Source organism: Rana temporaria, chromosome 3, assembly GCF_905171775.1.
Source record: "Rana temporaria chromosome 3, aRanTem1.1, whole genome shotgun sequence".
Taxonomy (NCBI): domain Eukaryota; kingdom Metazoa; phylum Chordata; class Amphibia; order Anura; family Ranidae; genus Rana; species Rana temporaria.
The window spans coordinates 107243235-107269918 of record NC_053491.1 but is presented as its reverse complement, the minus strand read 5'-3'; the positions used below and the strand labels follow the sequence as shown (position 1 = coordinate 107269918).

The following is a 26684-nucleotide window of genomic DNA, read 5'->3' as shown; positions in this document are numbered from 1 at the left end:
GTACAGCTTCTTTGAAAGTTGGAGCTGGGTTGAATAGAAGGGCATAGTAAGGCACCATTGATGTGTGTCACAGCTCCATTAATCCCTGCTACACCAGATTTACAGTGGCGGGATCAGAGGAGGAAGATTTCTACTAGGATTTTTGTACTCACCGTAAAATCCTTTTCTCTAAATTCATGGACGGACACAGCCTTAATCTTGAAAAAGTGGGTAGGCAGAAACTTATAGAAAGTTTTAAACACATCACACATCATACAGCAAGGTCCAAGCGGTCCCTCTGGGTATAACCCCTCTCTCTGCATCTCGCAGATCAGTTCGTCAAAAAGCAGTACAAGCATAAAAAAGGAGGGGTTGGGCTGTGTCTGGCCATGAACTCAGAGAAAAGGATTTTACGGTGAATACAAAATTCCTATTTTCTCTTTCGTTTATGGATGGACACAGCCTTAATCTTGACAAAGTGGGATGTCCCAAAGCAGTGTCAAACACGAGGGGTGGGAACAGCATAAAAAGAACTTCAACCCAAAACAAAACAGAGCTCCTCAACTGAGGAGTTGCAACTCTAAACAGCCGCCTGCAAAACTTTGCGGCTGAAAGAAGCATCCGAAGATGCACTCACATCAACCTTGTAGAATTTAGTGAAAGTGTGAATGGACGACCAGGTCGCCGCCTTACACACCTGGGAAACGGACTCTTGATGTCGGAAAACCCAAGAGGCACCTATTGCCCTGGTCGAATGCGCCATGACAGGAAAGGGAGGCACCCGACCCCTTATGGTGTAAGCCTGAATTATGATCTGTCGGATCCACCTAGAGATGGTGGCCGACGAGACCGCCAGGCCCTTCTTAGGACCAGCCACCGAAACAGTGAGTCTGACCTCCGGAACAGAGCACTAGCAGACAAGTATACTCTCAGAGCTCGGACAATGTCCAAGGAATGCAATGCCGCCTCCTTAGGATGCGACGGACGAGGACACAAGGATGGAAGTACAATGTCCTCATTGAGATGGAAAGCCGAAATGACCTTAGGAAGAAAAGAAGGCTGCGGACGCAGCGCCACCTTATCCTTGTGGAAGATCAGATAGGGGGCCTTGGATGACAATGCTGCCAGCTCAGAAACCCATCTAACAGACGTAACAGCCACCAAAAAGACAATTTTCTGAGAAAGTGTCAACAAGGGAATCTCCCTAATGTTTTCAAACGGTGGTTTCTGAAGCACCGAGAGGACCAGGTTCAGGTCCCACGGAGGTAGGGGAGGATGGACCGGAGGCGCCACATGCCAAACCCTCTGCACAAAGGTACTCACTCGAGAGGGAGCCACCAGGGGTCATTGAAAAAAGACCGTCAGGGCAGAAATCTGCCCCTTGATCATACTTAAGGCAAGCTTTTGGTCCACCCCCCCTGTAAGAATAGCAGGACTCTGGAAACGGAATAAGTACGCGGATTCCACCTAATTTCATCACAAATGTAGGCCTTTCAAGTGCGATGGTAAATCTTCCTAGAGTATAGCTTCCGAGCCCTCCTCATGGTAAAAATCACTGAATCCGACAGGTCCCGGCCTCTTAGCACCTGGCTTTCAATAGCCATGCCGTTAAAGCCAGAGACTGTAAAGCAGGATGAAGTTTGGGACCTTGCGACAGCAGGTTCTCTCTCAGCAGTAGATGCCAAGGGACATCTGCTACTAGACACACTAGGTCGGCGTACTAAGGGCGCAGAGGCCAATCTGGAGCAATTCGAATAATTGGGATCCCCTCTGCCTCCACTCTGCGAAGCAGATGAGGAAGGAGGTTCAGAGGAGGGAAGGCATAGGTTAGCCGGTACCGACGCCACCAACACATCTGTCGCGTCTGCCTGTGGGTCTTTTGACCTGGCCACAAACCTCAATACCTTCCGATTGAGTTGAGACGCCAGGAGATCTACGTCTGGTGTGCCCCATCTTTGGCAAAGGAGCTGAAACACCTCCGGGTACAGAGACCATTCTCCTTGGTCCAGCATCTGGCGACACAGGTAGTCCGCCTGCCAGTTTCTTACACCCGGAATGTATACGGCCAACAGGGCCTAAAAGCTCCTTTCTGCCCACCTCAGGATGTGGGCGACCTCCGACTCTGCAGCCGAGCTTTTTGTTTCTACTTGATGTTTGACATACGCTACTGCCGTGGCGTTGTCAGACTGGATCCTACCTGGAAGCCCCTGTAGCCCCAGAGACCATGTGGAGAGGCACAGCCTGATCGCCCGGAGTTCCAGGACATTGAGCGGCAAGTGGGATTCCTCCGGAGTCCAGTGACCCTGGGCCGACTGGACCCTCCAGACTCCCCCCCGCCCCCAACCGGTAAGGCTGGCGTCCGTCATGACCACTATCCAGTGAAAAGGAAGGAACGACTTCCCGGACAGAAGTGCCAGTGATGTCAGCCACCAAACCAGGGAGGTCCCGACTAGGTGGCTCACACGGATTTGACAATCCGGGGACGATGGGTACTTGTCCCATCTGGACAGAATTTCCTTCTGCAACACTCGAGTGTGAAATTGAGCATACAGGTACTGCCTCGAAGGAGGCTACCATGAGACCCAGCACTCGCATGCAAAAGCGGAGTGACGACCATCTTTGGGATGTCAACTGCTGCACTGAAACCTTTCCACAGGGAGAAAAACTTTCGCCTCTGGAGGAGTCCAGAATCATCCTCAGATACACTAGGCGTTGAGTCGGCACCAACACTGACTTCTGAGTGTTCAGCACCCAACCAAAATCTCGGAGGGTCTGACAGGTTATAGACACGCTCACCTTTAATTCTGAGCTTGAAGTGTCCCTCAGAAGAAGATCGTCCAAGTAGCCCATGATAGCGATGCCACGCTGTCTTAGTAGTGCCAGAATCAGGGCGAGCACCTTGGTGAACACCCTCAGTGCCAATGCCAGGCCAAAGGGGAGAGCGACAAATTGGTAGTGGTGTTCCCCGACCGCAAAGTGCAGACATCTCTGATGCCTGGTGCATATGGGGACATGCAAGTATGCGTCCTTGATGTCCAAGGATGCCAGAAAATCCTCCGAATGGAGGGCAGCGACAACAGAGCGAACCGACTCTATCCAGAATCCTTGTACCTTCACAAAGCAATTGAGAGCCCTGAGATCCAGGATTGGGCAAACGCCCTCCTTCTTTGGTATTACAAATAGGTTTGAGTAAAACCCCTGAAATCGTTCCTGTACTGGGACAGAAATGATTACCCAGCGTACCAGCAGATCCCGAACTGCGCCAAACAGGGCTGTCCGACAGGTCGGCTGGAGGGAAAAAATCTGTTTGGTGGACAAGAGAGAAATCATCTTGTACCCTGAGGAAACTACTTTGCTAACCCGGTGATCTGCGATGTCCACCGGGTCGCAAATTCAGGGAAGACGTCCCCTCACCCGAGAGATGGGTGGGGACAAACCTTCATGGGGACATGGATTTGTTTGTGGGGCTTGCGAAACCAGGGACGCTTCTATGCCTCAGCATGCGCTTTATTGGCCTGGGATTGTTTACTGCCCGCGCTAGGCGGACGAAAAAACGCTTGTGCGGGGTGAAGGAGGGCCCTTGCCTATGGCATGGCTCCTTACCCTTTTTGGATTGTGGGAGCAGCGTACTCTTATCCCGTGGCATCTTTAATGTCATCCAGGGATGCTCCAAAAAAGTCTGTCGCCCTTAACAGGCAAATTCATCAGTGTCTTCTTGGAAGATTGGTCCGCAGATAAACACTTTAGCCAGAGCAGACGGCGCAACACCACCGCATAGCGTGTGGCTCTGGCCAGCAGAGGAATAGTGTCCAAGGCTGATTCGCAGACAAATTCTAGGTCCTGTACCAACTGGTCAGCTAACGCTACCTCGTCCGAGGGAGCCTGACGTGTTTTTAACCCATTGTGCAGCATCTTTGCCCATTCAGTGAGTGTCCGACACCCCAAGGCCCCAACTATCGTTGGGCGGACAGCCAAGCCCACCACCGTGTATAGGTTGTAGGAGACCGCCTCAGCCTTCTTGTCCTTCTGACGCCATGCTGACCCACGCGCCTGACACCCACAGGGACTCCAAGGCAAGGTACAACAACCTACCTCTCCTGGCTGCGAGAGAGATGAGGGGTTCCCCCCTAGAGGACTCACCACCCTTGGAACAATAAAGTACGGCTGCCGTCCGCTTCCTGCTTTAGCTGCTTCCTTCTCAGTTGTCTGTCAGTCTGACCACTGCACAGCGTGTGTCTGCAAGCTTGTGCCGTTCAAATGATATGCTCCGGCATTGACCGAGCGGCAGGTAGAGGCAAAAATACAGGGTGGACCAGAGCACTGCATGGATCACAGGCAAAATGGCCGCCTATTAGCAGCTAGAGGCCAAAAAGCGCGGAGCACAGGCAAAATGGCCGAAGATTGTCAGATAGAGGCCAAACAAGATGCGGACCACAAAAACATGGCCGCCGAGCAACAGATAAGAGGCCAAACCCAGCATGGACCACAGGCAAAATGGCCACCAATTAACAGATAGAGGCCAAACAGCGTGGAGCACAGGAAAAATGGCCGCAGATTAACAGATAGAGGCCAAACACAGTGTGGAACACAGTCAAAATGGCCACCGACAGCATGGAGGGGAAAAGCAAACTTTTCATTGCATTTGTAAGCGGACGTACAGCGCAGTTCCCTCACAGGTGAAGCACCCCCCAGGTGAACCCCCAGCCCCAGCAGTCAGCCTAGCTCAGAGAGCCCAGGGAGGGGGGAAGGGAGGGAGGAGGGAAGGGAGGGAGGGAGGGGAGGGAAGGAAGGGAGGGAGGGGAGGGAAGGAAGGAAGGGAGGGGAGGGAAGGAAGGAAGGGAGGGGAGGGAAGGAAGGAGGGGAGGGGAGGGAAGGAAGGAAGGGAGGGGAGGGAAGGAAGGAGACCCCCTACTCGACCTCTCCGGGAATGTCCAGCAATGTCCTCCTGCCGAAGCAGGGGATAACTACTTACCCTTCCTGCATGGATTCTGCTGGAAGCATCCCAGACAGACCATCTTCTGCATGGTTACGGAGGTGACTGTCGGCCCAGCCGCTGCGACTTGGCCCTATAGACCGGTCATATGCTAGCCCTGGAGCGTGTAGCTCACCGGTCACCCGTAGAGCGACGGGCATGTTGTGGACGACCCAGCGCATAGCTACGGTCGGCACACGCTCGATGGCCGAAACTGGGGCGACTGCAAGGATCTGGGATCCAGCCTGTCACCCAGTCGGCAGTTGATCGTAGATCACAGGAACAAAAAAAATATATATATAATAAAAAAATTCAATTTGGAATAGATCTCCAGGCCTATGGGCCCGACAGGAGCCATGTCTTCTACTTAGCTATGCAGAAAAAAAAACTGATCTGCGATATGCAGAGAGAGGGGTTATACCCAGAGGGACCACCCCCCCTTTCTATACATTTCTGCCTAGTCACTCCTGAATGAAGGCTTATACCCACTTTGCCAAGATTAAGGCTGTGTCCGTCCATGAACGAAAGAGAAAGAGGAGACTGCAGCACAAAGGGCACATGGCATTGATGGTAAGCAAAGTCCCTTGTGCCGATTCATTCATTTATTTTTCTCTGCAAACTTAGACTTTAACAACTCTGCCACTGACCACCAATGCAGGGAGAGCATTGGGAGGGATTAACAGCATTGCCACTGTCCACCAGTGCAGGGGGAGGGGTTAACAGCATTGCTTCTGACCTTTAAAGGCAAGGAGGGGGTTAAATAGGGGTTAACAGCATTATCACTAAGCACCAATGCAGGGGGTGGGGTTTACAGCACCGCTTCTGATCCATTAAATGCAGGGAGGGGGTAAAAGAGGTGTTAACAGCAGTGCCACTGAGCACTAATGAAGAGGGCTGGAAATAGCACTGTCATTGACTCAAATTCTGGGAGTTAATTATTGCAGGGCCATTATTGAAGTCACTGACACCAATGCAGGGGGTTAAAATTGCTGCCACTGACATTTATGTAGGGGGTTATTACAGCATCCACTGACACCAATGCTGGGGTTATAATTGCTGCCACAGACAAATGATGGAGCTTATTTCACTTCCACTTACTCCTCTGTCAAAAAAAATACAGCAAGTCTGAAATTAAAGGTAAACAAATAAACTAGCTGCTATTGTGGTAAAGTGTCGGAGGCCACTCTAATTTTCAAGTTGACCACCATGGCATGGCGCTAAACCTATTTGAGTTCAATGGTTCAAAAATTGGCAATTCAAGTCCAGCAAACATTAGTAGTCATTTCTGCATCTTGCACCAGCCTAGTCACTCTACAAATGACGAGCACATTCCATTTTCCCTTGGTAAAGGGTATGGGCTCATTAAAGCACTGGGTACAAGCAAAAATCACCCCTAGCCATCGTATCTTATATTTGAGGGGGTTCACATATTAGCCTAAAAATGAGTCACCTTGAACAATCAAATTATTTTGGTTTAAATTCTCCCCCCATAAAGCTTTAAACAGAAAAATGTAGAAGCGAACTTGCATACATGCTGTGTAACATGTCCTAGGGGTATAATATTGCACTGCTAATTAATAGATTGATGTATGCTGTTTAAAGCCAATATACTAAACAACAGCTATAATTAGAGAACAGATATGTCTGGGAATTTGATGTTCCCTTTTAAAAGACATTTAAATCTGAGGAAAAAAACGCTAAGGCAACACGCGTGTCCTCGTTTATCAGGCTGTCTGCTGGTGCTTAATGAGAACAAGCAAATGCTTGTCAGGAAGGCTTCCTCCATCCATTCTGCTCAACAGGGCAGAGGTTCTCAGAGGCTCTTTATGGACTACCAGAATGTGCACTTCTAAAAAGACACGCTTGCCAGACTCAAATATCAGACATTCAGTTTTGTAAAGAATTTAAGCTTTCCAAACACCTGGGAGGGTTCTCAACATATGGACAGTAAAGCTGTTTTTTCCCCCCATCCAGCTACCATTCAATTCCCCCATCCACACATGTTCGAGGTGGCAGTACTCCCAGCTGCGCCATTATATTCTGACAGCAGGGAGACTTCCCCTGTTGTCAGAATACATAGATCAGCGCTGCATCTGCTGATGGAGCACCTTTTACCCAACAGTAGATCCACTTCTATTTAACTGCAGAGGCCACACATGGATCAAAATTTGTCAGGTCCCTGCTGAACCAGCTACATTTCAATCCAACTTTGGCATATTTTTTTTTTTTTTTTAATAACAAACATATCATACTTACCTCAACTGTGCAGTTTGTTTAGCACAGTGGCCCCAATCCGGCTGTTCTGGGGTCCCTCGGCGGCTATCTCGGGCTCCTCCACTTCAGATAACCCCCTCTGGAAAGCTCTCTCCCAAGGGGGTTACCTTGCGGGCGCACTACCGAGTCCTGCATTCGGCGTCCATAGCCCTCCAATTACAGGCCCCTGCATCATTGGATTTGATTGACAGCAGGGCAAGCCAATGGCTGCGCTGCTATCAATCTATCCAATGAAGAGCCAAGAAGCCTGAGCAAGATAGAGCGTTTTCGCGTCGTAGGACTTTCAATGGTCCAGGTAGGTAAAAGGGGGGGCTGGTAATTGTGGGATGTTTTTTCACCTTAATGCATAGGATGCATTAAGGTGAAAAAAACACATGTACCTTTACAACCCGAAACAAATGTTCTCAGGTGATTGACAGCTGCACGGGAAGGTTTTTGTATCTTTTTTTACTACACAGAACACTGTGTTTTATTGTCCTTATGGTGTAGCGCTAGTAGTGGGAATTTTTTTCTTGTAACCTTTACAACCCCTTTAAGTTAACAGGCACAGTTTGGAGTTCGCTCCTGTTTTATTACTTTTCAGTAAAATGATGCCTAAATATAAAGTTTTGGTCAAGCTATGGGCCCACTGAAGACAATAGGTACAATCTAATAAAAGTGTAAAGCAAGGTAACATGCAGTAATAGGAAACTTTGCACCAGACATCCAAAAACGGTCAGCAAATCGGCCCATTTAAAATTTCCCTGTACATGACCAGATATTTTAGCACATTTTATAGAAATCAGGTCCAGTGTATATATCTCACACATTATAACGATCTGATTGGATAAATATTTGCTAGAATTGTAAAGCTACCAAGTGCAGATTGCTCACTGCCCTTATAATCTATTTTAATGTGCTTGTATTTCGTGTGTTATAGAGATGATATACTAACACAGTCAACTAGGAGCATATGTATGTCTTAAGGGATCAGCGATAGTGCATCTCTCATCTATCTTTGCACTGCTGAGCTACAATGCACAGGGTTAGTGGACTGACCTTCCTCATTATTAATGACATGAATTGTTACTATGTTGAGTCAAAGCACGAATCCAGCAAGAAAAGGGGATAATCTCTACATCACAAACCTAAAGGATAAGTTCACCTTTTGTAACATGTTACACCCAAATTCAGAGAGTAACATGTAACGTGTGACAGAGTGGTACTCTGCCACAGTCTAAAATGGCAGACTAGTCCAGGATTTGTAGAGAACAGGCCCACTAATGGCACAAGGTGTTCTGGGGTTCATAGCAGTGTCAGAATCCGTTCTCCCGGGAGACAGAGTGCGTGTCTGCAAGGGAGAAGAGAGGTGCATGTCTGTACCAGGACAGAGACAGGCCCAAGCCTGAAGGATGTAGCAGCAGGGAGCTTCAGGAAAAAAGACAAGCTGACAGAGGTAAAGCATTGGCGCACAAGCACTGGATGGTGTTAGACCAGTGATGGCAAACCTTTGCACCCCAGATGTTTTGGAACTACATTTCAGAGTGCATGGGCATCATGAGAAAGGTAGTTCCAAAACATCTGGAGTGCCAAGTTTCGCCCTCACTGTGTTAGACAGTCAGGAGGAACAAGGTACAAAGCTTTAGCTGGAGGATTGCCAAAGATTCACAATGCTGAATACAATTTTGATGGTGGAAGACGCTGCATGGGTAACTGAAAGCCTTTGTTGAACTTTTCTTTGCCATTTTAACTTGTTGCCGACCGCCCCACGTACATTTACTATGGGGAAGTGGCTCCGCTGCACAGAATCACAGAGGTACGCGATTCTGCACTTCCGGGTCTGCACTGCTGGTGACCTGTTCCTGCTGTGATTGGACACAGTGGGAGCCAATCGTTCCTGACAGAGGCAGAACGGTGGTTTGCCTATGTAAACAAGGCAGATTACCATTCTGTAAGTAGGAAAGAGAGATCCTGTGTTTCTGCCAAGCAGGAACGTGGATCTGTCTTCTCAAAGTTAAAGCACCCCCCCCACACAGTTAGCAAGCATACCATAAAACACATTTAACCATTTGATTGCCCCGTTAACCCCTGCCCTGCCAGTGTCATTCATAGAGTGACAGTGCATATTTTTTTTAACACTGATCAATGTACTGGTATCACTGGCCCCAAAAAAGTATCAAAAGTGTCACTAAGTGTCCGATTTATCTGCCCAATTCAGCTGATCGCCCCCATTACTAGTAAAAAAAAAAAAGACTAGCATACTGCAGTCACTGAGCAACAAATGAGTCACTGAGCAACACATGATATCACCTGTAATGTATTTCAGTTGTCTTGCAAACCTGGCCTATTAGTGGTCCTCTAGGACAGGGTTGATGACCACAACAGGCCAGGTTTGCAAGATAACTGAAATACATCACAGGTGATATCATTTGTTGCTCAGTGACTGCAGTATTCTAGTCTGCATCTCCAAGGTAATACATAAAACCTGGCCTGTTAGTGGGCCCTGAGGACAGGGTTGATGACCACTGCTCTAGGCAGTTCACTGACCTTCCTGTCATTGTGCAACTGCCTTCCCATATCAGAGTTGCTGACAGACAGCTATACAGACAGTCTGCAGGGCCGTGACATTACACCCACCATCTGCTAATCGTGGGTGCAACGCTCCTAACAAAAACAAAATGTATATTTTTTTTAGCTGCAAAAACACGTGCATTTATTATTTTTGTAAAGGTGAACTTTAAATCATGTCATCTTTGTACATATACAGTGAGGGAAAAAAAGTATTTTATCCCCTGCTGATTTTGACAAAGAAATGATCAATCTAATTTTAATGGTAGGTTTAACAGTGAGAGACAGAAGAACAAAAATATCCAGAAACCACTTTTTAAAAAAACTATAAATTGTTTTGCATGTTAATGAGTGAAATAAGTATTTAAGCCCTTTGAAAAACATACAGTATCTCGCAAAAGAAAATACACACCTCACAGTTTTGTAAATATTTTTTCATGTGACAACACTGAAGAAATTACACTTTGCTACAGTGTAACGAAGTAGTGAATATATAGTTTGTATAACTGTGTAAATTTGCTGTTCCCCTTAAAATAACTTGACACAGCCATTATTGTCTAAACGGCTGGCAACAAAAGTAGTACACCCCTAAGTGTAAATTTCCAAATTGGGCTCAATTAGCCATTTTCCCTCCCCGCTGTCATTTGACTCGTTCATGTTACAAGGTCTCAGTTGTGAATGGGAAGCAGGTGTGAAATTTGGTGTCATCGCTCTCACACACTCATACTGGTCACTGGAAGTTCAACATGGCACCTCATGGCAAAGAACTCTGAGGATCTGACAAAAAAAATGAATTGTTGCTCTACATAAAGATTACGTGGGCTATAAGAAGATTGCCAAGTCCCTGAAACTGAGCTGCAGCATGGTGGCCATGACCATACAGCGGTTTAGCAGGACAGGTGCCACTCAGAACAGGCCTCGCCATGGTTGACCAAAGAAGTTGCATGCACATGATCAGCATCATATCCAGAGGTTGTCTATGGGAAATAGACAAATGTGTGCTGCCAGCATTGGTGCAGAGGTTGAAGGGGTCAGCTTGTCAGTGCTCAGACCATATGCCCAACACTATCAAATTGGTCTGCATGGCTGTCCTCACAGAAGAAAGCGTCTTCTAAAGATGATGCACAAGAAAGCCCACAAACAGTTTGCTGAAGACAAGCAGCCTAAGGACATGGATTACTGGAACAATGACCTGTGGTCTGATGAGACCAAGATAAACGTATTTGGTTCAGATAGTGTCAATCATGTGTGGCAGCAACCAGGCGAGGAGTAAAAAGACAACTGTGTCTTGCCTACAGTGTCAAGCATGGTGGTGGGAGAGTCATGGTCTGGGGCTGCACGAGTGCTGCCTGAACTGGGGAGCTACAGTTCATTGAAAGACTTGAATGTCAACATTTACTGTGAGAAACTGAAGCAGAGCATGATCCCATCGAAAACTGGGCTTCAGGGCAGTATCCCAACACGTTAACGACCCCAAAAACCTCCATGACGACCTCTGTCTTGCTAAAGAAACCGAGGGTGAGGCTGGCTCCACCCTACTGCGAATTGGATGCAAAGAAACTGCATCTAATTTGCAATAGCAGGAGATTTTGACTGGATCTCTGTGAAGCCAGTTCACATATCTCCGATTCGGCTCCTGTGCGAATTTGCACAGGGGTTCTGTGCGTCTTTTGGTTTGTTTCAGGTCTGAATTCAGCCAAAAATGTGTGCCGAAATCAGGCCTGAAACAGTAAACGGGTGTTTTATTGCATGATCACAACACAAAGAGAGTGCAACGTTTCGGAGTCACGCAGGGCCCCTTCGTCAGGCACGCTATTTACGTCATTCCATGGTGTGCTGGCAAATATTTCTACTGTAACGTGTACCAGTATCCAGCTGGTTATTGCTACAAGCACCCAAACCCAAGAGCAGATCCAGGAAAGTGTGCAATGGGAATATGAAGTATGACGTATAAAACCGTGAACAGGGACGCACCAGACACCTGCTGTGAGCTGCATGCAAGAATAGTGTGAACAAAGCCTAAAAGGTGATGGACTGGCCAAGCAAGTCTCCAGCCCTAAACCTTATTGAGCATCTGTAGGGCATCCTCAAATGGAAGGTGGAGGAGTGCAAGGTCTCCAACATCCACCAGTTCTGTGATGTTGTCATGGAAGAGGACTGCAGTGGCAACCTGTGAAGCACCTGTGAACTCCATGCCCAAGAGGGTTAAGGCATTGCTGGAAAATGGAGGCCACACAAAATATTGACAATTTGGGCCAGATTTGCAAATGTTTAACTTAGGGGTGTACTCACTTTTGTTGCCAGCGGTGTAGACATTAATGGCTGAATGTTGAGTTATTTTGAGGGGACAGCGAATTTACACTGTTATACAAGCTGTTCACTCACTACTTTACATTGTAGCGAAGTGTAATTTCTTTAGTGTTGTCAAGATATAATAATATATTTATTTTTTTCGAGATTATATATAGATATACAGCATGTCTTTGCTAAACAAGATGCAATTCATTGATTGTGTGAGTAGTGACAGTTTACAGCACCACAGTGCCACAAAAATTAATGACACATTTCACATTTCCTACCATTCTCCATCCACATATTTGGCAATGCAGTAATCTCCACGGCGTGGTGCGAACGACCCTTCCAAAGGGGGACTGCTGGCAATTTCACTCCTCATACTTTCCATGAGTTTCTCAAGCTGTGTACCTAGAGAGAAATTGGAGACGTTAATTATGTAAACTAAAACCATATACAACTGAAAGTAGGTAAAGAAAAAAAATTTGCATTGGTGATGGCTCATACAGACTGATATTAAAGTTCAGTTCAACAGTTATTCCAGAGGGATGTTTTTAAAGATATTTTCCAACAGCACCAATTGTCTAAACTACTGTGCAGTGTGATGCTTCAGCCTTTGATAAGGACATCAAGTCCAGAAGGCACTGCTAGGCTCAAAACATATTAACAAAACATTAAGCCAAAGGCTTCATAATATCAAACAATTTCAGGGAAGAAAATTGCTCCTTGAAGCTACGGCTAAAGAAAATGGCAGCTCGTGTCACAGCAGGAAAACAAATATAACATGTGTAAGGATATGTATATTTAAGAATATGAAAAAAAATACATAGTTTAGTATATATAGTTTGTTAGGAGTGCAATCCAAAATGTACAAAAAAAAAATGTGAGTCATGTCAGAAGGAACAGCAAGATTAAACAAACATAACAGCCAGACTTCTATATTGGTAGCGTGTAGCATCAAATGGCTCAGATTATGAACGAGGATAGCATTTAATAGCTCTATACCTAATTTGGAAATGGGCCTCTGACTCTACTGATCCCATGTGTAAATTAGAGGTTTCAATACACAGAGGTTAATATATTAACTCAGTAATTGGTCCATAATACAGATTACAATTTTTACTGCTAGGAATACATTTCCAGAATATTTTGCTGATGTGCTTTAAAAACCAAACCCATCATACAGCATGGTCTAAGACAATGGAGGACTATGCACCAAATTAGGTATGCCTATTAGACTAGGTTATAATAGAGATTAAGATTCTTTATTATTGGTTTAAAAATCCAAGTTTATTACTAAAGCTGCCAATAAAAACTCAACCAACTTTAAATTGAAAGAATAATTAAATAGAACAAGGTGACTAATCATGATTTTAATAGTTTTAATATTTCAACAGAAATGATAGGTAGCAGTTCAAAGGAATACATTGCCATTTTTTTATTTTATTTTTTTCGAAAGGTTGCTGAAAACAAATACAATTGAGTGTATGGCATGAGAGCCAATATTTCAACCTGCAATTCAGAAAGAAATAGGATTACTAGGAATTGTTAGGGTATGCAAGAGCAAAAGTCTTTCTTCAGAAAAGAGAAGATTTAACTTTTTATATAGAGGTAAAATGAGATATGAAGAAAAAGACAAACACTTAAAATGTTCAAGGGAAACACTTAAAGGGGTTGTAAAGGTTCATCTTTTATTTTCTAAATTGTTTCCTTTAAGCTAGTGCATTGTTGGTTCACTTACCTTTTTTCCTTCAATTTCCCTTGTAAATGTTTTTCTTCTTTGTTTGAATTTCTCACTTCCTGTCTCTCCTCAGTAAGCTTCCCACCATCATCCGAGCAGGGGAAAATCATTTAGAACAGCTTACTGAACAGCTTACGGAGGAGGAACAGGAAGTGAGAAATTCAGACAAAGAAAAAAAAACATTTAGAAGGGAAATCGAAGGAAAAGGTAAGTGAACCAACAATGCACTAGCTTAAAGTAACCTATTTAGAAAATAAAAAACAAACCTTTACAACCCCTTTAACACTAAAATAAAAAAAGATACTAGGTGACTGTTACAGAGTTTCAGCTTTCACCTTTGACACTTTGTCTTTTCTGCCTGGCATCCAATACAACAGTTTTTCAAAGTGCTATTTTACTTGGTTGTTTCCTGTGTTAACTGTCCTTGTGTTACCCTGAAACTAGACATTTTTCATTGCCTTTGCCTTGTCAAACATTTCACCACCAGTGGCTAATTAAGGCTGGATATTGACTGCTCTCCATGACACAAGCCGCTGTGTTTATCATACAGTCTGTGGGTGTGCGGCTTAATGTGAGCACTGTCAGCATCACAGACTGAGCCCAGGTTCTTTACACAGAAAATGAATGTCGGCTCCTGTTAACTCCTTTGTAGGGATTACAGAAAAACCTCCGAAACTAAGGCAATCAGGTTTAAAGGCATTATAATATCCAGACACAGGAAGAGTGGCAACTGCAAGCTTGGACCTGTCATTACATTAGGAGGGCACGTTAGGAGGTAAATGTGTTATAATGTGCAAGTCTGCTATGACAAGAGCCTACCTTACCTAGTGGGCTTTAGTTCTGCATAAAAAAATACAAATAATAAAAAAAAGCTAGTCTCAGCCTTTCCTGCCGGCAGAATACAATAATCACTGCCGACTGCTAAAGCCGCTGGAAATAATAGCAAGGAAAATCCAAAAGGCTGGTTGCAATAAAGTCCATTGCTGGATCGACTACAGAACCGCCAGCCCATACATGGATCGAATCTCGGGCAGTCCCTGCTAAACTGGCTGCGATTCCATACATGGCCGGCTTTTGCAGCCGATTGCCTTTCTATTTCCGTGTGCAGCCTCAGACTAGAGACTGTAAATATTGAATATCAAATTACAACAAACACCAGTCATAAAATCAGTTATGCCCAACTTCAAGAATAAAGGCACTGCAGTCTTTGTCTTACCTTGCCAATATCCCCCCCACCCCCTATTTTTATTCTTTCTCATGTATAAAACTATTCCTCTGAACAATTTTTGAGAACTTGAGTACCAGGGACACCTGTTAAGATCACTTTTGTCCTGGTGCTGAGCCACATCTGTTTTGTGTGCATGTCAGGGAGGTGTTTAAATCCTCTCACAGCACCACCATAAAATCACCAAATTCCATGTTACCACTCAAAACATACCCCAGTGCCAGCAGTGTGTGGCTATTTTCCAACCATCTCGTTTGTGTGGATGGAGAAATAAATATATATTTTTTTCAATAAACCAGAAAATTATGTGCAGCCTCAGTTGTGACAATCATACAAAAGTCTTAATAAGTGATGAACAAATAAAGTTCTAAAATGAATAAATCTGTGACATGATTGAGTGAAAACTTCCATGTGTTCAAAGTAATTCCAATGGCAAGTGTGTTGTGTCCGAAACACTCACCAGAAATCAAACAAGCATCAAACAAAATGCACTTCACCCAGCTTGTGAAGGATTTGGACAGCCAAGACTGTGCACCTCCACCAATCTAAATACTCACCAGATAAGCGAGCCTAGAGCTATTGCTATGAATCAAAGTGACCTCTTGCACAAATGTTGCAATCAGATGGCGAATTCCAGAGGGAACATCCATGGATAGTGGACATCAGTGCACAATGATCACTATGGACCATAATGGCCGCCTGCCCTGCTACGAAAACGCCCGTCACAATGGGCACCATCACCCCACTGCACAACTTCCCATCAGAGCAAACACCAGGTACTCACCCTGAAAGCTTATTTTATTTTTTCATTCAGCCTGCCGAATAACTATTTATGATCACAGCTTTGGACTTGCATGCAGTATGTTTGATTTTTTTTTTTGCTTCTCATGTCCATGCAGGCCCCAAGAAAATGTATTTGTGTTTTGCACACAGGAAAGGTTGTTACCCAAGTAATTTAAAATTGGCTTCCTTGCGTTTCTATTTAACCACTTACCAACCAGCCGCCATTATACTTTGGCTCTATTGCACAAATCGCCGTAGCTGTACGTTGGCTTGTGCAATAGATATAGTGGGCGGCCCACGATCACTCCACAGAGAGCCAGAATGGGGATCTCTTAATGTAAACAGATCTCCGTTCTGTCAGGGAACAGCGATCTCTCCTCCGGTCAGTACACCCCCCCCCAAAGGGAACACAATTAACCCCTTGATCACCACTAGTGTTAAGCCCTTCCATGCCAGTGTCATTTATACAGTAATCAGTGCATTGTTATAGCACTGATCGCTGTATAAACGTCACGGTTCCCAAAAAAGTGTCAAAAGCGTCCAATCTGTCTGCCGCAATCCTGCTAAAAATCGCTGATCACCGCCATTGCTAGTATAAAAAAAATATATATAAATCGATCCCCTATTTTGTAGACGGTATAACTTTTGTGCAAACCAATATGCGCTTATTGTGATTTTTTTTTTACCAAAAATATGTAGAAGAATACCTATTGGGGTAAGAAATCATTTTTTTATATATTTTTTGAAGATAATTAAAGCAAAAAAAAAAAAAATAGTTTATTTCTCAAAATGTTTGCTTTTTTTGTTTATAGCACAAAAAAGAAAACACAGAGGTGATCAATTACCACCAAAAGAAAGTTCCATTTGTGGGGAAAAAAACTTTTTTTTTGTTTGGGTACAACATCGAATGACTGCGCAATTTTCAGTTAAAGCAACGCAGTACCGTATCGCAAAAAATGGCCTGGTCATTAATGGGGAAAATCCTTCCAGGCCTTAAAGGGTTAAAGGCCATGTTCACCTTTTTTTCTTCTAAACTCCAGCTCCTTTATGTACCAAACAAATATACCATTAATGAACCTCTGTTGCACAAAAATACCAGTTTTCTTTGATTTTGAAAACAAGGCAGGAAGGGTTTACCAACTGACCTCACTAGCACACCTTCAACTATCGACAAATTTTTCACAGCACCCTAGGCATTCCATCATGCGTACATTTGCCTGGCTTCCCCAGCGTCCCTTCAGATGAGCTCATGCCACATTCTAAACTCCCTGAGGTCACGCAAGAGCCTACCTGATTGGATTGATAGTTTTGGTAAATCTGTGCAGAGATTGTATAGTATATGGACTTGTTTATACACCTAAAATTATTTAATTGCGCTTTCAGTTCCATGAATTGTTAACGGCACACCAAACACAGAAGCAAACACATTTTGCCACATGAAAAAACAAGTGACAAATGCAGTAAAAACATGCAAAAATGTCCCATAACCTACTTTGCCAAGTTTAATCAACAGGCTGTGATGTGTGGCACTGGAAAAACTAGCCAAAAAACATGCACTCCCACTACTCCAGGTGTGAATGGGGCCTGAAAGAGAAATTGATGCATTTAGACAAGAACTAGGAGGCTCCATTTATGTCTGTGTTTCCAAAAGCATGGTAAACTGCACAGAAAATGTGTGCAAATGTACATTGTGCTTGTGTTGTCATTACATGTTAAAGGCTCCTCAAGTGCAGCAAATGCACAAAAAACTGTGGCAACACACCATGCTAAGGCGATTGTTGCGTGAATGGGCTGCCCTATGTGTGACGAGTGAAAACACTCCAAAACACCCACAACAAACGTATGAGGAAATGTGAGTTTTCACTACATGGAGATGTGAATGAGGCCTGATAACCAAGTGTCTTTGTCCACTCCCTCCTATGTACTTGTATAAAGATAGCCATACACTATGCAATCTGATTGTACAATCTCTGTACAATTTACTTCAGATTTACCACAACTATGGAATAGAGGACACACCTGAACAAGCCATTCAATTTGTATCCAATCAGATAGGCTCTTGTACTACATAGCTGATGGGACATCAACAGGAGATTGTCTAATTGGATTGTTTAGGGAGTAGGTGGATGGTGGTATTGTAATGAGGGAGGTGCCCTCTTCTGTGATGCAACAAGGAAGTAGAGGCTTCTGGGAGACGACAAAACAGAAAGTGACTGATGATACAATCTACAGGAAGTGATGGAATCTAAAAATCCGTTCAAAAATGTTAACTGATAACATTCTAAATATCCTGTGGATGAGGTGAGAGAAAAGCACATTGGGATGGCTGGGCCAGAAATGGCATTGGAAAATGCTTCTATATAATTACGAAAAGGTAAAGTTATCCTTAAGAGAACTAAAACACTGTCCTTATCCTCATGTTCTGCTATGCCCAATATCGATTCATTTGCAGGACATTAGCAACAAGCTGCAATAAGGCAACTGCCAACAAGTAGTTAAATTGCTCAGTAGCAAAAGATTAAAAACGCTTATGTAGCTTAGCCATTAGGTTGAGTGAAGCCAACTGCACAAAAATGGTTGGAGAAACAGGCAACCACACGAGAAAGGCACATTACCTGTGATGTCAAATCGCTGTGTGCTTCTGCAACCACAGATAACATTGTGGATCCCTCAGGTTTTAAACTGGCAGCAAGAATGGGCTATCAGAGAGAGAGCTTGCAGCAGGGACACTTGTGTATTATTATGAGGATTTAATTAAGTGATAAAAAAGAGTGACTGAAGCATATTCTGAGCAGGTGCAAAGCAGCATTGGCTACAGAACAATAGTGTAACCCAGTGTGCATTCTACAACAGGATGCAACAGTGCACACACCTGTGGATTCAGCTGGGATAGACATGACAATGTTAAGCCCTAGATACATTTCATCCTTGTGCCAAAGCTCCCCTGCCTACTACTGACAAATGTGATAAAACAGATTTTCGGTTTATAACTTGGACCCATTCAGAGCTAGTCTGCAGTCATTTAGCACTGTTCATTTATTAACTGAAGATTTAATAAAGCTGCTGGAAATTAAACAGAACATGAACAGAGAATGGGCCTCAAAGTAACAGAACTAGAGCAAGTGTAAAAAACCATGATCTCCACAGGCGACCATACAAAAACCCTGAAAGACTGTATTATGTTTGTTCACCTTATGAAGCAATTCTGGATACAAAAAAATGGCCTAGACTATGAAGAAATGTAAGCGCAGAAACAGAAGGGGGAGGGAAAAAAAATAATCATTTTGACTACTGGAATCAGGAAGTATGAATAGAAGATTAAGTTCTCTCTGTACAAAAGTGAATTATGATGATGCAGTGAACACTGATATATTGAATACAAATGAAATATGCTTGAAGTAGAACATACAAAACTACGTAAAACATGAAACTATGTAACCCTAATTTTATTCAGTGTTTACAAATAAAAATAATGTTTCATAATGTTTTAAGGATGAGCGCCGGCGTGTTCTCACACTCCATGTTCAGAGCGCGCCAGGAAGTCGGCGCTGCGCTAATCACAGGCAGTGAGACATTTCCCGATCTCTGCAGCCGCGCATCGGGACGATGTCTCATTAACTTCCTCGTGGGCTTTGAACGTGGGGTGTGCGAACACGCCGGAGCTCATCCTTAGTCTTGAGTCTATACATGGAACGACTCATCTCAAGCAGTGTCCTGCTTATGTGGTTTTCAGACATAATGGCCCTAAGGCTGGGTTCACACTGGTGCGATCACAGACATTGCATGTGATTCGCACTGCATTTGCTGTGCAGATCACATTCAGTCTGTGCAATGCGAATTCAGCCATACAAACTGCATGGCTGAAATTGCATCCCATTCGCACCAAAATGGTGCAGGACCCTTTTTTGGTCCACACTGGAATCGGATCCCGTGGGTGTTCACACCTATGCGATCCAATTCCTGCACCATTTGACAGTTCACACTGCAATCCAATCTGTCAGTGTAAATCAGTGTGCGATTCAGGTGTGATGCAGGAACCAGTACTGTATCGCAGGGTTTCCTGCCTCGCACCAGTGTGAACCAGGACTTACACATTATGCTGATGAAGCCTGAAAAAAAAAAATTCCATTTAAATCACTGAAGAAACCCAAATTACTGAAGCTACACTATATTACCAAAAGTATTGGGACACTTTTGGTAATACAGTGTTAAAAAAAAGGGGGGGGGGTGGGGGGTGTCGAATCTTGGTAATCTTTGATCTCTTTCATGTTGTCCAGGTAGATCTCCACTTCTCGAAGTGTTGCCTACCCCGGAAATGATATTACTTTGGTCTGATGTGTTGTAAGACCGCTAGCTGCTTTAAAATATTGTGATCCTTCGAAGACCAGGTTTATTTTTTCAAAACTAAAAATAGACACAAACACAGGCACCCAGTACTACAGGGATCTAAGGAAGCATTGCCTGTGTAGTCATTTCTTCTGTCTCCACAATGCTTGGTCAGCGAGAAAGTCTCTGCACCTTCCTGCTTCTCACCTCACTGGTCTCACCCTTCATTAGGCACGATGAGGGTTGCCATGGGAACATGGATTTTAAAAAGAACTCTCAGCAAGCTCACATGCTGCTGACCCAGCAGAATCTAGAACCTTGCGCTGCGTACACACAAAGTCTTAACAGGATGTAGCTAAAAGCATTTAAAACAGATGATTTTAATGGAACTGATTAAATACGTTTTTATTTTACCCACCTGACCAGCTGTATTTGAAAATGCGAAATCTCATAAACCCCTACATTTCACTTCAAAATATTCTTAACACAGAACTCAACTACAAAACCTGCACACAAAAAAGCTATATCTGGAAGGACTGGTTCTGATAGCCAGAAAGGATCAAAGGTTGCATGAATAAAACCACAAATATACTGCTTGTGTATTACCTCCACTTAAATTTGTTTTAAATTCATTATGGCTACGTAGTCAAGGAAAAAACATGTAATTTATATAGCTTCATCCCCAGGCGTTGTGTTTACTCTGGGAATTGTATTAGAAAGAATCATGGCTACTGAACACATTAATTACAGTATATACTTTATTCTCTGAATATATTTTCTATAGAGAAAAAAAACATTGAATAATTTTGGATAAATATCATTGAAGTGAAATAATTACATTAGAGTGTTTAATAAAAAAAAATAAAAAAAATATAAAAATCACTTAAAATGTTCTCTCACCAGTCCTAGCATAATGGTTTTGACCATTGTGCAGAATACTGTCATCTGCCTGATCAGCGGAGTGATCCCCTGCTGAGAAAGTGGATTCTGTCAGGGGCCTAAGGGTCAATCAAGCTTGGCTGCAATGCATATTTTCCTGCAAATAAAGTACAAGTTCGCTTTTTACACAAAAAAAAAAAAAATGCATTTTTTTCCTGGGACCTGCAGAGCACTGTACCTGCAATCAGTGGATCACGTGTGCAACCTTGGTCTCCTGAAGACTCAGCATAGCTGTCTGCCTGTACCTTGTAAGAACAGGCAGTTACCTGAGAGCAGGAAAAATCAATCAACTACCAGAGCACTCACCAGCACCCTGATAGTTCATTGAGAACGACAACCCGTCAGTCGCAACAGTGGAGGAAACTTGTAGGCATTCATTTACAGGAATAATTTCCTTATAGTGCATTATACTACATTCATTCACAGGAGACTGCTTTTTTATTTTCAAATAGTGGCAGCAGGCAAGGGGAAAACAACATCTGCCTGCTGTCACAGGGAGAGGGGGGAGAGCTGCAGGAGCTGGAACATGTTACATAACCCCCCCCCCACCAAAAAAAACTTTACGTTCCGACAGAAGGCCAAGACCCCTTTCACAAGGACCGATCTGGTTTTGCTCAGCAGACAGATCTGCTTATGCAGAGGGAACACATACACAGCCTGCTCTGCTTTATGGGCGGCCAGATGTAAATGAACCAGCTGTCTACCTACACCCAACTGCACCTCCAATCCAACCAGATGGAGGGGAACAGATCCCCCTTCCATTATTTTTTGTAGCTGGGTGTAACTGGACACAAGTCCCTTTACAGCTAAATGCCCATAGTGGAGGATGGGTCCACCAGAAAAATGGATAGGCAGACCTGATCGGATGGACAGTGTGAGAGAGGCCTAAACAGCTAGAGCAAATTGAGCAGAGCGATAAACCCATAAGTCAACAGTATTGGTCATCTGCTTCTTGATCAGTATCCAAACAGCAAGCTAGAATGCTTGTTCAGTTCCAACTCTATCTAGTGCTGCAGCAGCAAAGTAGGTTCAATGCATGACAATTCTGTCTGGCAAGAGTGGCTGGATCATTAGACTGGCAGATAAAATCATAGTATAGGTTATTTCAATATTGTATTTAGATGTTTGCCTAGAGTTCCCAACATACATTTTGTGCATTTAGTTTTCTTGACTAAATGCAGTCCAACTTGGTTAGTTTTTAAAACCATAACATGTTAAACTCTTGGACATGAAGAGGTTAACTATGGTACCATTGTAACCGAATATACATCACTACATTACTGCACAGTGCTCCATGCTTTCTTTTTAGGTTTGCTTCAGGCTCTGCTTTTCTGTCATCAAAATCTGTAAGAAACCTGTTGTAGTGTCACACCAAAACATTTGAGATACCCCAATACAATGAGAACACATGGTCCTCGCATAGAATATTCACTTAGTACAGCAGCTTGGATTTTTCAATTTCACCTAGCCCAACAAACACTACGTTTACTGGTCAGCAAAGGGTGCTATGACAAGGATAAACTGCCAGTGGAATAAACTGAAGTGTAAGGTTGGTTCAAAGTATGCATTTCCATTCCCCCAGGGAAGTGTAACTTGTACGGGCGCTGGGCTAACAAATGAGGCTGAACCTGCAGACTTAGCAGCCCCCAGCAGGGATGGACTGAAAAGGAGGGAGGGAAGATCCATGGAGGGGAGACAAAGACATTTACAAATGCTGACCAAAGCAATGCCAAGGGGAAAGCGGACCTCCCTTTGAGTTACCTCGCATTACTAAAACTGTAAAGGCATGTAAGAAACTGAACACTACTGGGAACATGATTAACCCTCTGTAGCTGAACTCCAAGGCAAATCACTGCTCAGCAAATACCTGAGCCACAAAAAGCTAATTTCTAAAGGCTGCTTTATTTGTCAATACAAACAAGGAACTTGCTCATTAGAACAGCTATTTGTTCAAGTAAAAAATAATGGCATTTCATCTTTTTTAGACTCTTTACACTTGCTCAATACTGTACAGTGTCTCTTAAAAGCCCCTGGCCTTTCAAGGTGACAATCACAAGGAAGAAGTGCATTTACAAGGGAAGAAAGCACATGTATTTTCGAACTAGCTAGGGACGATGACAGTGTTTTTCCTCCTTGATGATTGAAAGCGGTGTATAATTTGTTTACGATACAAACACACACAGTATTCATTTGTGTTGGCTTAGAATAAGGTTAACAATCAGTAGAGACAAAGATATGTGCTGCCTTTGACATATCAGGTTATATATACTATACGCAGATTACCGTATTTCTCGGCGTATACCGCACACTTTTTTGCCCTTAAAATCAGGGCAAAATCATGGGTGCGCGATATACGGCGATACTCGCTTCCCGCACTGTGTTTGAACCACTGCGCCGACATATACCGAGCGCAGTACACTCTGGCATGCTCGGCTCCGCTCGCGTCCTGTACGTCCTTTACGCGAGAGGAGCTGAGCCTGTCCGAGTATACCCGAGTGTACTGCGCTCGGTATATGTCGGCGGAGTGGTTCAAACAGCGCGGGAAGCGGGGATTCGACTCCGAGACAGCGAGAGAGGACACCACAGACACCACAATGGGCGCAGAAGGCTGCCGGACCTGACAAGGCTGCTGATGGACGCCCTTGCAAGACACCAAAACTAAGTATAAAAAAAAAATTTCCAGGAATTTCAGAGCTATATTAGGGGTGCACGCTTTACGTCGGAGTGCGTAATAGGGCGATAAATATGGTAGCTCAAATTGCCAAGAACCTGCAAAGCCAAAGGCCCTTGCCAATTTCCAAATTTAGATGACTGTTCATAAGGTACTGCAAACTTGGGTACATTTTCATACAAAACATACTGTTCAAAAAAAGAATGCTACAAATATTGACATTACAAATCTATCTCTTCAAAAACAGGACAAATATACACCAGCCATAAGTTTATCACCACCCACCTAATACTGAATACCCCTTTTGCCACCAACACAGCCTTAACCTATTAAGGCATGGACTCCACTAGATTTGAAGGTATGCTGTGTTATCAGCCATCAAGCAATCCCCTTTAGTTCTGTAAGTTGGCAGGTGGGACATCCATGGATCAGACTTGTTTTTACAGTACATCCCAAAGATGCTCAATAGGATTGAGATCTGGAGAATTTGGAGTCAACGCCTCAAACTCTGTTCCTCAAACCATTTTTGCAGCGTGGGCACATTCTGCTGAAAGAAGCCACGACCATCAGGGAATACCATTTCCATGTTTAGGTAGGTGGTATATATCAAAGTAAGAAGAGTGGTATTGTCAACGAAACACTTCAGGCTAATTTGGATGCACTTATTCTCCTGCAGACGGCTGTACTTATTACATTATCTTGAGTTCACCACCTAAGTAATTTGAAGTGTTTTAATTACATCCAGGATTTGTTCCACACCATATCGTGGTTGGCTGGTTGCTACTATTTGATTCTATATATGGTCTGTAATATGTGCTTGACAATTTTTATTTATTGCTGCATGTAACAGGTCATTTTTCCATGTTCCTTGTTTCACCAATAAAAACATGTTTTTGATAATGACTCATCCTATTGCCATGTGTACTCACCTCATTCAAAGTCACAAAAAACAAAAACAAAACACCTTTCTTCACATCAGGGAATACCATTTTCCATGTTTAGGTAGGTGGTATATGTCAAAAGTAACATCCACGTGAATGGCAGGACCCAAGGTTTCCCAGAACAACATTGATCAAAGCATTACACGGTCTGCACCAGCTTGCCTTCTTCCCATAGGGCATCCTGGTGCCATCACTTCTTTAGGTAAGTGACACACGCACCCAGCCATCCACATGTAAAATAAAGCGTGATCAGACCAGGCCACCTTCTTCCATTGCTCTGCTGTCCGGTTCTTATTTTCATGGTTCCATTGTAGGTGCTTTTGGCTGTGGACATGGGTCAGCATGGGTAACCTTTCCGGTCTGTGGCTATGCAGCCCCATATGCAACACTGCAATGCACTGTCGTTCTGTCACCTTTCTATCTGAACAAGCATGGATTTTACATGGGATAGACTTCATTCCTCACATGAATCAATGAGCTTTGGCCGCCCATGACCCTGTCACTGATTTGCCTTCCTTGAACCATTTTTGGTAATAAAAAAAAAAGAAAAAAAGAAGAAGGTAGGTCTTGACCACTGCAGACTGGGAACATCTCACAAGAGCTGCAGTTTTGGAGATGCTCTGACCTACCTGTCTAGCCAGTACAATTTGGTCCTTGTCAAAGTCGCTCAAATACTTAGTTAACGTAGCAGGGATATCATCATTGTGCTGTACATAGCCAGTGCAGAGCTGTAAGAGTAACCCAGCAGGCTCCATGCACTACATGCTGTCTAAAGAAAAGTACAGGAGGGGCAGAGACCAGATCAGAAACCATGCACAAAGAGAGCAGCAGTGACTGGTCTTTAACAGCAGCTCCTGCAAAGAGGCAAAGTAGAAATACACAAAGCACGAAGATTAAAAAAAAAAAAAATACACATGACTCCTATTTAGACACCATGTGTTTAAGCCTGGAGTTCAGCTTTACCCCTTGCCACAATAGGAACAAGTGGAAACATTTTTGTATTTTCATCAATTGTAGTCCAACTCGTCATGATTACTGTAACAGGTAGCCAAACATGCCTTTTCCTAAAAAGCCAATCGCCGCCACATAGGCATGCTTCCATGTCCTGCAAATCCTTCAGTTTATGTGCTCTTGGTGTACTTCCTGGCTAATTCAGATGTAAGAGCTGCAGGTGTCAGTCACTAGTGCTGCACGTCGTCTCTTCTCCTCACCATTCACAAACACACAGCTCCAGGCCAATACCCAAATCATAGCAGTTACTTGTAACTGAAGGTTGGAGCTGAACTCACAATGACCGCATGTTTGGGGACACAAAGCAAAACCAAGGTGCCTTTCCTCAGACTGCCTTTCAGTTATTTTCAGTGCCAATGTCTAACAAATGCAAAACAAATTTTCCCATTCCAGCATCATTCAGGCAGGATCAACAAAGATGATGTATGTCTTTCCTTATGCTATCTGCCATTGCAAACAATACAAGTATCTTTAGACAAGGTCAAATGTTTGTAGTTCCTGAATTATGTATGAGAAAGCTTTCATAGTGCAATTGTATACAATATATAAACATATTTGTGAAGACCACAGATGTTGTCAGAGACTCAAGTCAAACATGTAAAACAATTGATCTCATGAGTGCTTCCAAGTAAAACAAAAACACCATTAAGTTAAAAAAATAAGCAAGTTGCAGGATATCCTCTAAGATAAAGCTTGAAGATACAGTAACCTTAATCTTGTGCTGACCCGCTCACAGTAGATGTACTACGAGCGAGCGGCACAGCTGGTTGACATAAGCCATTTTTATTTTAAACAATGAGGGAGGAGTTACCTGATGAAGCCACTTGTTCATCCTTAATGTTGCAGATTGCCTGCCGCTTTTGTACAAGACTAGAAATTTGCACACAACAGCCCAAGTTTATATTGTGACCAGAAGATAACTAAATGTGTTGTGCAGATCACTAGTTACCATGGACAAAACAAACCTACAGTACAACCATATT

At 43.7% G+C, this 26684-nt stretch overlaps 1 protein-coding gene across 1 annotated transcript in view; it reads right to left on the bottom strand.

Annotated features, from left to right (window-relative positions):
* Nucleotides 1-26684, bottom strand: part of SND1 (staphylococcal nuclease and tudor domain containing 1) — a 701900-nt gene that overhangs the window by 37341 nt on the left and 637875 nt on the right. Inside the window, exon 19 of the mRNA XM_040343211.1 lies at nt 12352-12475. Coding sequence (XP_040199145.1) covers nt 12352-12475 — 124 coding nt within the window. The remainder of the gene's footprint in view (nt 1-12351; nt 12476-26684) is intronic.